The sequence below is a fragment of the Scylla paramamosain genome, chromosome 10, assembly GCF_035594125.1.
Source record: "Scylla paramamosain isolate STU-SP2022 chromosome 10, ASM3559412v1, whole genome shotgun sequence".
NCBI classification, from domain to species: Eukaryota; Metazoa; Arthropoda; class Malacostraca; order Decapoda; family Portunidae; genus Scylla; species Scylla paramamosain.
Genome location: NC_087160.1, coordinates 19,559,171 through 19,570,697, shown reverse-complemented (window position 1 = coordinate 19,570,697; position 11,527 = coordinate 19,559,171). Strand labels below are relative to the sequence as shown.

At 39.5% G+C, this 11,527-nt stretch overlaps 2 protein-coding genes across 2 annotated transcripts; one reads left to right on the top strand and one right to left on the bottom strand.

Annotated features, from left to right (window-relative positions):
- The first annotated feature begins 165 nt into the window (after positions 1 to 165).
- Positions 166 to 5,241, top strand: LOC135104313 (large ribosomal subunit protein eL34-like). Its single transcript, XM_064011573.1, has 4 exons — positions 166 to 297; positions 450 to 517; positions 4,341 to 4,538; positions 5,130 to 5,241. The coding sequence occupies exons 1-4, from the start codon at positions 181 to 183 to the stop codon at positions 5,212 to 5,214; spliced, it is 468 nt and encodes a 155-aa protein (XP_063867643.1). The 5' UTR covers positions 166 to 180; the 3' UTR covers positions 5,215 to 5,241.
- A 3,108-nt stretch (positions 5,242 to 8,349) lies between these two features.
- LOC135104314 (ATPase inhibitor mai-2, mitochondrial-like) lies at positions 8,350 to 10,375 on the bottom strand. The gene is made up of 3 exons (XM_064011575.1): positions 10,206 to 10,375; positions 9,903 to 10,041; positions 8,350 to 8,749 (listed from the first exon to the last, which is right to left on the bottom strand). The coding sequence occupies exons 1-3, from the start codon at positions 10,256 to 10,258 to the stop codon at positions 8,624 to 8,626; spliced, it is 318 nt and encodes a 105-aa protein (XP_063867645.1). The 5' UTR covers positions 10,259 to 10,375; the 3' UTR covers positions 8,350 to 8,623.
- Positions 10,376 to 11,527: the final 1,152 nt, after the last annotated feature.

The following is an 11,527-nucleotide window of genomic DNA, read 5'->3' as shown; positions in this document are numbered from 1 at the left end:
TATTTTACAGTAAATTTGTATGATTAAAAAAATACAAATAATCTACATTTTAAGGTACTTTTAGGAAAAGTGTGATGTATGATTGCACTCATTTATTATTATATTCTTTGTTTACTTCTATCGTAAGTGTATACCATTGTATTATTAATCAATTAAATAATTATACCGAAAATATACTACATGAATGCATCCAGACTCAGAAAAAAAAAGATTAAGAATATATTTGAGTATTTGTTGACTCCCGCTACAGTTGGCAATCGTGACTCTCTTCCTAGCCACCCTCAGCAGAGACCTCCTGTATGGCCACGACATCTTGTTATTTATCTTTGTTTATCATCATCATCTATACATTAAGAAACATATTGTGTATAGTGCCGAATAGCTGAGGTAATGGATGAGCCATTGCACTACAATTTAATCTAGCAGAGGTATGATTTTTGTGATTTCAGGTCAAAATGGTGAGGCTAACATACCGCAGGCGGCTCTCCTACAACACCGCCAGTAACAGGAGGAAAATGTGAGTGTTTACATGTCGTTCACGTGGTGCTGCATGCTTGTACCGTGTTCCTGGGTAAACTGTGGTGCCGGGGAGGGTGTTATGGGGAAGGAATATGACTATTTGAGGCTGGAATAGTTAGTTTTGGGATGAATATCAACTAGTGTGCAGGTGTCTGTGTGTCGTGGCCTTTCCTTGTGTCTTATAGTATTAGGTATGTTCTTTGCTCTCTCTAGATACCTGGCTATTGCTCATGTGATATATTCTTAAGTGTATTTTATGTAGTAATTAATAAGAAGGCTTGAACGATAGTTTCTAGGCTTGGTGTATATTAGTCTAAAATCTACGTAGTTTCTGTTCATGCATCCTGATCATTCCTGGATTTATATTATATAGTTCTCGTGATTGTGATAGGTCAAGGAAAACTGTACCCTCTTAATTTCAAAACCACTTTTATTATAGATTTTCACTTGTGTTGTTTGAGTCTAGTGCTTCAGTATATTAGCCTTTTGCCAGTATTCCAGTATCAGCCTAAAGTTTCACAAAAGGATGAAGGGATTAGTGGTTATGTTTCCAGAGAGTTGTAAAGATATGGTGGCCAAAAAAATATAAATTCTTTAGTTAAACATTTTACAGCCAAGGGACCTTATTGTATTGCATTCAGTTTTTTTTTATTTTATTTATTTAATTTATTTTTTGTGTAGGAAGGACACTGGCCAAGGACAACAAAAATCCAATAAAAAAATATGCCCACTGAAATGCCAGTCCCATAAAAGGGTCAAAGCAGTGGTCAAAAAATTGATGAATAAGTGTCTTGAAACCTCCCTCTTGAAGGAATTCAAGTCATAGGAAGGTGGAAGTACAGAAGTAGGCAGGGAGTTCCAGAGTTTACCAGAGAAAGGGATGAATGATTGAGAATACTGGTTAACTCTTGCGTTAGAGAGGTGGACAGAATAGGGGTGGGAGAAAGAAGAAAGTCTTGTGCAGCGAGGCCGCGGGAGGAGGGGAGGCATGCAGTTAGCAAGATCAGAAGAGCAGTTAGCATGAAAATAGCGGTAGAAGACAGCTAGATATGCAATATTGCAGCGGTGAGAGAGAGGCTGAAGACAGTCAGTTAGAGGAGAGGAGTTGATGAGACGAAAAGCTTTTGATTCCACCGTCTAGAAGAGCAGTATGAGTGGAAGCCCCCCAGACATGTGAAGCATACTCCATACATGGACGGATAAGGCCCTTGTACAGAGTTAGCAGCGGGGGGGGGGGGGGTGAGAAAAACTGGCGGAGATGTCTCAGAACAGCTAACTTCATAGAAGCTGTTTTAGCAAGAGATGAGATGTGAAGTTTCCAGTTCAGATTATAAGTAAAGGACAGACTGAGGATGTTCAGTGTAGAAGAGGGGAACAGTTGAGTGTCATTGAAGAAGAGGGGATAGTTGTCTGGAAGGTTGTGTCAAGTTGATAGATGGAGGAATTGAGTTTTTGAGGCATTGAACAATACCAAGTTTGCTCTGCCCCAACCAGAAATTTTAGAAAGATCAGAAGTCAAGCGTTCTGTGGCTTCCCTGTGTGAAATTTTTAACTCCTGAAGGGTTGGACGTCTATGAAAAGACGTGGAAAAGTGCAGGGTGGTATCATCAGCGTAGGAGTGGATAGGACAAGAAGTTTGGTTTAGAATATCATTAATGAATAATAAGAAGAGATTGGGTGACAGGACAGAACCCTGAGGAACACCACTGTTAATAGATTTAGGAGAAGAACAGTGACCGTCTACCACAGCAGCAATAGAACGGTCAGAAAGGAAACTTGAGATGAAGTTACAGAGAGAAGGATAGAAACCGTAGGAGGGTAGTTTGGAAATCAAAGCTTTGTGCCAGACTCTCAAAAGCTTTTGATATGTCCAAGGCAACAGCAAAAGTTTCACCAAAATCTCTAAAAGAGGATGACCAAGACTCAGTAAGGAAAGCCAGAAGATCACCAGTAGAGCGGCCTTGACGGAACCCATACTGGTGATCAGATAGAAGGTTGTGAAGTGATAGATGTTTAAGAATCTTCCTTTTTATGATAGATTCAAAAACTTCAGATAGGCAGGAAATTAAAGCAATAGGATGGTAGTTTGAGGGATTAGAACGGTCACCCTTTTTAGGAACAGGCTGAATGTAGGCAAACTTCCAACAAGAAGGAAAGGTAGATGTTGACAGACAGAGCTGAAAGAGTTTGACTAGGCAAGGTGCAAGCACAGAGGCACAGTTTTGGAGAACAATAGGAGGGACCCCATCAGGTCCATAAGCCTTCCGAGGGTTTAGGCTAGCGAGGGCATGGAAAACATCATTGTGAAGAATTTTAATAGGTGGCATGAAGTAGTCAGAGGGTGGAGGAGAGGGAGGAACAAACCCAGAATCGTCCAAGGTAGAGTTTTTAGCAAAGGTTTGAGCAAATAGTTCAGCTTTAGAAATAGATATGTTAGCAGTGGTGCCATCTGGTTGAAATAGAGGAGGGAATGAAGAAGAAGCAAAGTTATTGGTGATATTTTTGGCTAGATGCCAGAAGTCACGAGGGGAGTTAGATCTTGAAAGGTTTTGACATTTTTTGTTAATGAAGGAGTTTTTGGCTAGTTATGGTTATGACTAAGTGTGTTATTTATTTATTTATTTAATGTAGTAAGGTCTTTGGTCAAAGACAAGAAAAAGTTTAAAATAAGAGGCTAGCTATTAAATTCCAAACATTCCCAAAGTATACAGTTGAAAAAAATCATAATATATATATAGTCCCTTAGTTTCTCTTGATTTTTATCCTTATATTTTCTTTTTTTTGGAATGTTGTATGGGTTAGTTTTTATTTATTTTATTCCAGTGGTTGATTTACCTAATGGAGAGAGAGAGAGAGAGAGAGAGAGAGAGAGAGAGAGAGAGAGAGAGAGAGAGAGAGAGAGAGAGAGAGAGAGAGAGAGAGAATGACCATGAACCATATTCCATTAAGCCTAGCAAACTCCTTTGCTACTGTATTTGGGGATTTGGGGACAAGAACAGCACTGACGTAAACTTGATTCCTTGCTTAGTAAATTACATCTAAATTCTTAATGATGTTAAGTCTAGTTTGGTCAGCAGACAAATTATTGTGGTGTTAGATTTGTTTGGATTCATCTCAGAGGTTGTGATTGGTGATGGACTCATATAGCTGGGCATACCTTTTACTGATCATGTCAAGTTACACGTTCTGGTTGACAGTGATAGGATTGGCCATTTAATTCCCAGTTGTCTAATAAACTAGTGTAGCCAGATCCAATCTATAATGGGTAACACCTTATTTTCAATTATACCACTATTGCCAGTTTTTTTGTCAGTATTGAGATGATCTTCCTTTTTTGTAACATTAACTTGAAAGTTAATATGAAGGAATGATAGGTATTATTAACATAAGTGTGTTATGCCACTGTCGGCAATGTATAAAGAAAAGAAAAAAAAAGTCTACTGAAATAATTGCACATGAATCTATGGATGATGGCTGTTAATTAGTCTGAGACCTGCCCTGTAATACTCAGACAAACTTGGCACTCATCTTGAGTGGATGTGTCTGACTTAGTGATTTTAACTTTAAAGTTAGATTTCAGGTCTTGATCCCCCTTGTGTTATCCAAAGATTTTTCAAAGTGTAAAACTACCAAAACTAATCCCTGTTCACATGTAGCGCGCTCTCTCTCTCTCTCTCTCTCTCTCTCTCTCTCTCTCTCTCTCTCTCTCCTCTCTCTCTCTCTCTCTCTCTCTCTCTCTCTCTCTCTCTCTCTCTCTCTCTCTCTCTCTCTCTCTCTCTCTCTCTCTCTCTCTCTGAGACTAATGGTTGATGCCGCTGCAGTGTCAAGACCCCTGGAGGCCGTCTGGTGTACCACTACAAGAAGAAGCCCGGCAAGGCTCCAGCATGTGGCAACTGCAAGAGGCGTCTGCCTGGTATTGTGGTAGCCCGTCCTCACAAGCTGCACCGACTGTCGAAGCGTGTCAAGAGGGTCACCCGGGCATATGGCGGCAACCTTTGCCACAAGTGTGTCCGTGAGAGGTGAGTGTCTGCTTGTCCCTGGCATTACTGAATTGCGGAGTGGAGTGGAAGAAGACAAGGATGAAGCACATGAAAAGTGGAAATACTAGGAAAGATAGTGTCTGGGTGATTAGGTTTTTAAATAATTGTTCTGAGTTGTTTAATTGTGATTAATGTTACTGCTGGTTGTATTGAGATGCCAAGAGCTCAGTGAAGTGGACTTGTTATCACGTATAATACCTGAAATATTTACTACCAAAATTCAAGGTTAGGTGATAAGAGAAATATTTGGCCTACATATTTTATTTCATTAGGTATGTGAAGTGCTTCTATATATATTTTCTGGAAAAAGGCTTGTTTTAATCACTTAATATTTAAACTTTGCCAGTGGTTTTCTTTCTTTTTTCCCCCATCTGTGATAATATGGTCTTGTAAAGAATTGATATATACTTTCATGTTAGTGGAGACATTGCTGATGTGAGAGATTGCTTTAATAGTCAGAAATAGGTATTAATGGAAATCATACTGCAATTTTGGTAAAAGCATGAAAAATGTTTGTGAATGTGGTATATTTTATGCCCCTCAAATCTATAGTTAACCTTTTCTTGGCAGAGTGGTGAGGGCCTTCTTGATCGAGGAACAGAAGATTGTAGTCAAGGTTCTCAAGGCCCAAAAAGCTGCAGCAAAGGCAAAGTAAAGGTTTAATAAAGAAAAAAATACGTTACTCAGAAATTTTTTATCCTCCACCAGAGGTTTTGCCTTAGTGCACCAATAATTCTTCAGGTATGTGTGAGGGGTGGCACAATTATGGCCTCCCAGAAAAGCAACAAGCAAAAGTATGGTCTGGCAAATCTAAACTGGCATGTGTGATGTTTAATCCTCCAGGTGCACTGTAGCCACCTTTATCAAATCATCCCCTCCCTCGGCATCCTGTTCTTTCCTCCATCTGTAAGTTTTGTCAAAATACTTTGTATTCTTGTACAATATTTGAACGTAAAAGTTATCTTTTTTTTTTTTTTTTAAGAATAATCCATTTTTGTTTTAATATAACACATGAACACGACACCCTTGCTTGTGCAGTGTTGCCAGGGACAGTCAGGTTGGGTGAGGAGCAGCTGTCACCCCAATGCTTTACCCACAACCACACCATACAAGGTCAGGTACTCAGATCTGCAAACCATCTCGCATATACAAATTGTATTATGATAAAGTAAATCAATATTTGCAGAGGGAAGAATAATGAAGTTCTTACTAGTATTTCAAAGGTCAGGTCTCAGACAGCAGCAGCAACACAAGTGAATGAACAGTGGATAGAATATGCAAGCAAGCATGATGGAAAAAAAAAAAAAAATGTGGAGTGAATTATTTCAAAAAACAGCATGGGTGGGTGAAACAAAGGCCAGCTTGACGATTGTAGAGGCAACAACAGTACACTGGGAGGATTATACATCACATGCCAATTTAGATTTACCAGACTAGTAGTGGGTTGTGTTGTAGTTGCCTTTCTTTCAGGTTCTCATTTTCATTTCCTTGGGACCAAAAGTTTGAGGCAAGTTATTCACATGAGTACTATTCCCTAAATCCCTACACCTCCAGGGACTATTTCTTGCCATTACCTGAGTATGTGATTCAGTGACTTGCCTGCCTTTTGCACTTTTATCTCTTGTGCTTGGTAAAGGAGAATGACTTGTGGAGGGATAAGCTGATGGTAAGCACTTGGAGATGGTATGGTTTTAATGATAGAATGGATGATAAGGTATAATGGAGTATAGGTTATATGAGGCATCTGGTACCAAAAGGGTGTCTGCTAAAACTGTTAGAGGTTATTTGCTTTTAAGATTTCACAATATTCATCTCGTGGCAGATTCATAAAAAAAACAGCACAATACTAGCACAGTGATGTCTCCTTTCTTACTCTGTTCACAGACTGAATGAACTGAGGATAGTGCAGCTGTGCAATGTACTAATCGCTAATCTCAGTAAGTTCCCATTATTCCTTTTGCCTTCTTTATGATGGGGTTGTGAGTAATGTGAAGGGAATGAGTGAATCCCTGCCGGTTCTTCTCCCTGGCTCGCTCATGGGTGGTTGTTACTTCTCACAAGCCTAACCTTGTATTAATCTCTTAATATCTCCCTTTTCCCTTCTAGCAATTTGAAACCAATACCCATGAAAAAAGATAATTCATAGTCCAGTATAGAAAAAATGAAATTCCAGCCAGCTCTTAAGATGTAAGTATGGTGATTTATTGAACATGAAATGTTTTGAGGACACAGGAAGCCTTGAGCCACAAAGGATTATGCCTGTTAGCCACCCTCTCATCTTGCCCCATATCAGCCCAGATCGTTTAAAAAACATCTCACATCTGGCTCCTGACACACCATAGGCAAGAGGGCAGTGCAGTTGGTGGTTTCTCTCTGAGGGAGGCAGGTGTGCACTTTGTGAGAACTGGTCACTTGAGTTAGTTTACTGTATTAAGTCATACAGTATCTTGGATGAGGGAGCTGGGTATTAGTTAGATACCTTAAAGTAGTTTTTTTTTATCTGGCCATCCATGGATGCTGAAAATACTGCTCTTGGGTCTGAATTTTAATAGAGATGACCGCTACTTATTTCTCTTTTTGCCAGTCTTGTGTCCTTTGACTCATGTTTTTTTTAGTTGATTGCAACTTGCCTTGTGTGTGTTTGTGGGCTGAGGATGGTCTTTGTTTAGAGTACTGTTTTGTGTTCAGCAGTCCATTTTCCCTCTGGACCTGTCAATTTGTAGGGGTCAAGGCCTGTCTTCTGAGAGATTTGAGATAAGCTGAGCACAGATCTGAGTGTTGTAGTATTCTGGAGGACAGTGACTGACTTTCATCTTGAGGGCCATTGTCCCCAGAATACTAAGCCTCATTGTGTGGCATCAGTTTTGCCTGTCCTCCTGACATGTCTGTGGGATCCTTTCCAGCAGTAGGAAAAAATTATGGACTTATATTTCCTCTGCACTGAGGCAGGGGTGGCAACCTTGAGATTTTTCATTGACTCACATATTTTGTCCTGCACAAGGGTATAGGATATAACCTAGGGGAAGCTGATCCGAGTAGAGGCAGCTGTTTGTGGTGTCTGGAGTGACCCACAGAGAGGGGCTCAGTAAAATCATAAGAGAACTGACACTTTGTCAGGAGTGTCAGTAAGGCTAACAGAATTGGCATTCTACTGGAAGTTGTCTCCAGGATTGGCAACCTTCTCCTTGATTACTGTTTGGCCATAACACTGTATTCATGTAGGGGAGGGATATGGCTTTCATGATCTATCCTTACTCAAAATAGAGAAATTGACACATACTCAATTGGGACTAGATGGCTTGTTTGTGAACTATCCCCTTTAGAAGGGGTATTTAGATTATAGATGTGTATCAAAGAAAGGGGAACAGTTTGTTACAAAAGATATGCAAGCAGCAGTGCCATTTGTTCCACTGTTAAAATGATGTCTTGCCTCCTATTCTTACTGTAATTTGTGGTTGTCCTACATCATCCACATTATCCTTTCATCCTACCTTTCATTGCAAGTTCAGACAAATGAAACTTTATAGCAACATGGACCTGAACTATTAGTTCCCCACAAAGCCTCAAGGCATCCATATACCTTAATGGACTAAAGTGAGTAATGATAATCAGATTTGCTAGGAAACCACCTGTACTTACAAAGACAGTATGTACAACTTCAGCCCTGACTGCCTATGATAAGTTTATCTATTTACTACATATGTAACAGACTACTGTATTGTACAGCAGCAATATCATCATTTTAAGGCTAGTTTTCCTTTCATAAGATAGAAATTAAAAGAATCAAGTATGGGTTTAATGTAGTTTTTTGCAATAACTGTACATCTAGGCAGTATATCAAGAAAATCTTCAAACCAATGAACAGAGTTTTAGTTATCTGTTATCAAGATAGTGACATACTCATTCCTATGCTACAGTGCCTTATATACATATCACAATCAATTTACTAGATTACAGTTATATCACCTGTAAGTACTTTTCACCCATATTTTCTTTCTAGGGCTGGTCCAAAATGTATATTACATACAGACCAAGGCAATAACTGAACACATTTTGTTGACTACTTAATCAAGCTCATCAAGACGTTGCTTGTGCCTCTTCAGGGCCTCCTCATGAGCCTTGATTTGCTTTTTGTGAAACTCCACTTCTTGTTTAAGGCCTTTCCTCATCTTCTCCAGCTGCTCTGCTTCCTGGGGGAGAGAGAGAGAAAAAAAAAATGTAGCAATATGTAAACAGTAAGGTAATATATATATTAAGACAATTAAAACCTCCCATGATACGACTCTTGTAAAACTAGATAAATTTATTGCATGTAGCATTAAAGCTGTTACAGGTATATTTTCCTAAAATTAATAATTTGAAGATTAGAAAAAAAAAAAACATCTATGGAAATCTTCCAGGACTAGCTATGAAAATCTAATCAGGCATGAAGGATGTCATAAAAAAGATGAGACTGAAGTACAATGTGGTAGGATTTCAAGATGATAAAAAAAGTAGATGACAAAGGATTGGGAAAGGCCATTACTCATTAATAACCATGACAATGGCAATGTGAATGCGAGCTAAAACCATTTTCCATTTATGATTAGGATGGGCTGAGTAGTACTGTGGCAGGGCTGAACATTTGAAAGTGTTGATTCCCAAGTCCCAGGCAAATTGCCAATGTTTGCTGAATAGGTGTAATAGAAAAGCTCATGGTGATGTCAACAGAATAAAAAAGACCTGGGTATAGAAGCTATGGAGCTGTCAAGAGAGGAGAGAGAGACAAAAATGACCTGTCAAATAAATGGCTAGCACTGCAGTACTGAGAGATGTGGCAAGGCTCCAACATAGTGCTGAATTACGACACAACTTGTCATGGGTATAACATGCTGTCCACATACTACCAACAAGGTCATTAGTCAGTGTAGCAAGATTCCACACATCAACATGAGGAATGTGTAATCTCAATGTCAGAGGCATGGTGTGAGGCTACGGCGCCTGTAGGTATAACTTCCTGGGCTGAGGAGTGGTTATCACTCATGATCAACAAGAACAGTTTTGTTACTTGATATTTAATGAGGGCATTCACCGATTTTGTGGATGAAATTATGTTTATGGACAAACTAATGCATTGTGAATTAAATGTTTTCTGTTTTCTCGCAGATCACTTGTTTTCTCCAGCCCCACCTTCCGTACTGTTACTGGCGGTGATGACGCATTCCCTGCGATTATTTATTATTATTATTATTATTTTTTTTTTTTATGTATAATTCATGATCCTTTCTTCACCTTCAAAGCACTTACTTGGCTTGTTCCTTCCCTCCCCTAGCCACGCCCCATCCTTACACCCCCTGTACTCACAAGCCTCTTGAAATACTGGTCCTCAATCGCCGCCTCCCTCTTGCCGAAGGAGCCGCCGGCATCCCTGATTGTGCCGCCGGTACCACCGCCTTGTCCGGCCCCTGAGCCCGGATCACCCTTCGTCATGGTCCTCACACACCTGTAGGGCAACACAAGGCACCTCATATACCTTATGCTACAAGTAAGGCAGCCGGATGATTTTAGGCCCACCCATTTTGTTATCATGACTTAGCAGAATTTCACTAGAAATAAATACTATGAACAGTAGCATTGTTACAGACATGTATGCGCTTTAATACTCACAATGTCAAGGGAAAACGGAGACGTAGAACTGTGCTTGGCTTTAGCGCGGCCATATTAACTCGGTTTACCCTGCCAATGCTTAGCTGTGTACGGTGACGTGTTGATTGTTGCTTGGTGCAGTGCGGCCTGCGAGCAGCCGTGGCCGTGCTCCCAAAGTAGATGTGTAAGAATTCCCTAGACTAACGTTAATATTTCCCTAGACTAAATCCTTTATATACGTATGTGCATTGTGTTGGTTGTACTAAAAGAAAATAAGTTATTCTTAGAAACTACAATAGAACTACATTTTTATGCTACTTCTTATATATATATATATATATATATATATATATATATATATATATATATATATATATATATATATATATATATATATATATATATATATATATATATATATATATATATACAAAGGAACATTCGAAGCGTTAATGTATCATCGCACCAAATGACCCCACGGGCTGGACACTGCTCAGGGCATGTGCAGTGATGCTTACTGCTTTTTGTGTTACCAGCAGCTGGGGAAGACTGCTGACATTCTCAAGGTTACCAAGCTGTTCTACGTACTGTGCGGTGCGCTTGTCACGTAGCATACTGCGACTTACTTTGCACGACACTGCTTAACACACTGGAAGAATTGTTCATCCTGCTATATTCATAAGAAGAATGTTTTCTTTCTTGCTTTGTACATCTAGTTGTAACATTTTTAACAAAAATACCTTCGTGTTCCCAAATCTGGGGAAATTCCCCAATTACAGGAAAGAATACCAAAATTCCTTGGTATAGTACATTGTACCAAATGACCCGCGGCCTGTACCAAGGATACGTTGCTTGGCCTGTACTGATGACACGTGTCGAGGCCCCTAGTACATTGTTATATAGGGAGCATCATGTTACGTGACTGATGTAACGTATATGTGTTTTTTCTAAGAATTAACTTCAAAATAGTGCGTGTATGTTAAGACCTATATAATCCGACTATCATACGGTTATGAAATATTAAAGATTCTAGAGATCTCAACATGTTATTTGATAATTATGTATCAGACTGGAAGTTCTTTTATCATTTACATGGCTGTTAGGATCAAAGTGACCCAAACCCTGTGTTTGGTGGATGAGCATTGTCATCACCATCACAATCATTATTTGTCAACGCGCTGTTTCTGCTTGCCGCTGTGCAACACGGTACACAATCAATGTGGTTGATTTCACTTGGGGGAATGACTCCAATTTTTTCCACGAAGGATATGGAAACGTCTCTTTAATTTTTCGATTTCTCTCGCCGCCATACTCACTGATTGTCTGTGGGTCCAGAAAAAAAA

Coding starts and splice junctions, on each gene's coding strand:
- LOC135104314 (XM_064011575.1), bottom strand. CDS start 10,258: ATGGCCGCGCTAAAGCCAAGCACAGTTCTACGTCTCCGTTTTCCCTTG. Junction 10,042..10,205: donor CTCCGTTTTCCCTTGACATT/GTGAGTATTAAA, acceptor GTTGCCCTACAG/GTGTGTGAGGACCATGACGA. Junction 8,750..9,902: donor ACCAGTATTTCAAGAGGCTT/GTGAGTACAGGG, acceptor TCTCTCCCCCAG/GAAGCAGAGCAGCTGGAGAA.
- LOC135104313 (XM_064011573.1), top strand. CDS start 181: ATGAATGCATCCAGACTCAGAAAAAAAAAGATTAAGAATATATTTGAG. Junction 518..4,340: donor GCCAGTAACAGGAGGAAAAT/GTGAGTGTTTAC, acceptor ATGCCGCTGCAG/TGTCAAGACCCCTGGAGGCC. Junction 4,539..5,129: donor CACAAGTGTGTCCGTGAGAG/GTGAGTGTCTGC, acceptor TTTTCTTGGCAG/AGTGGTGAGGGCCTTCTTGA.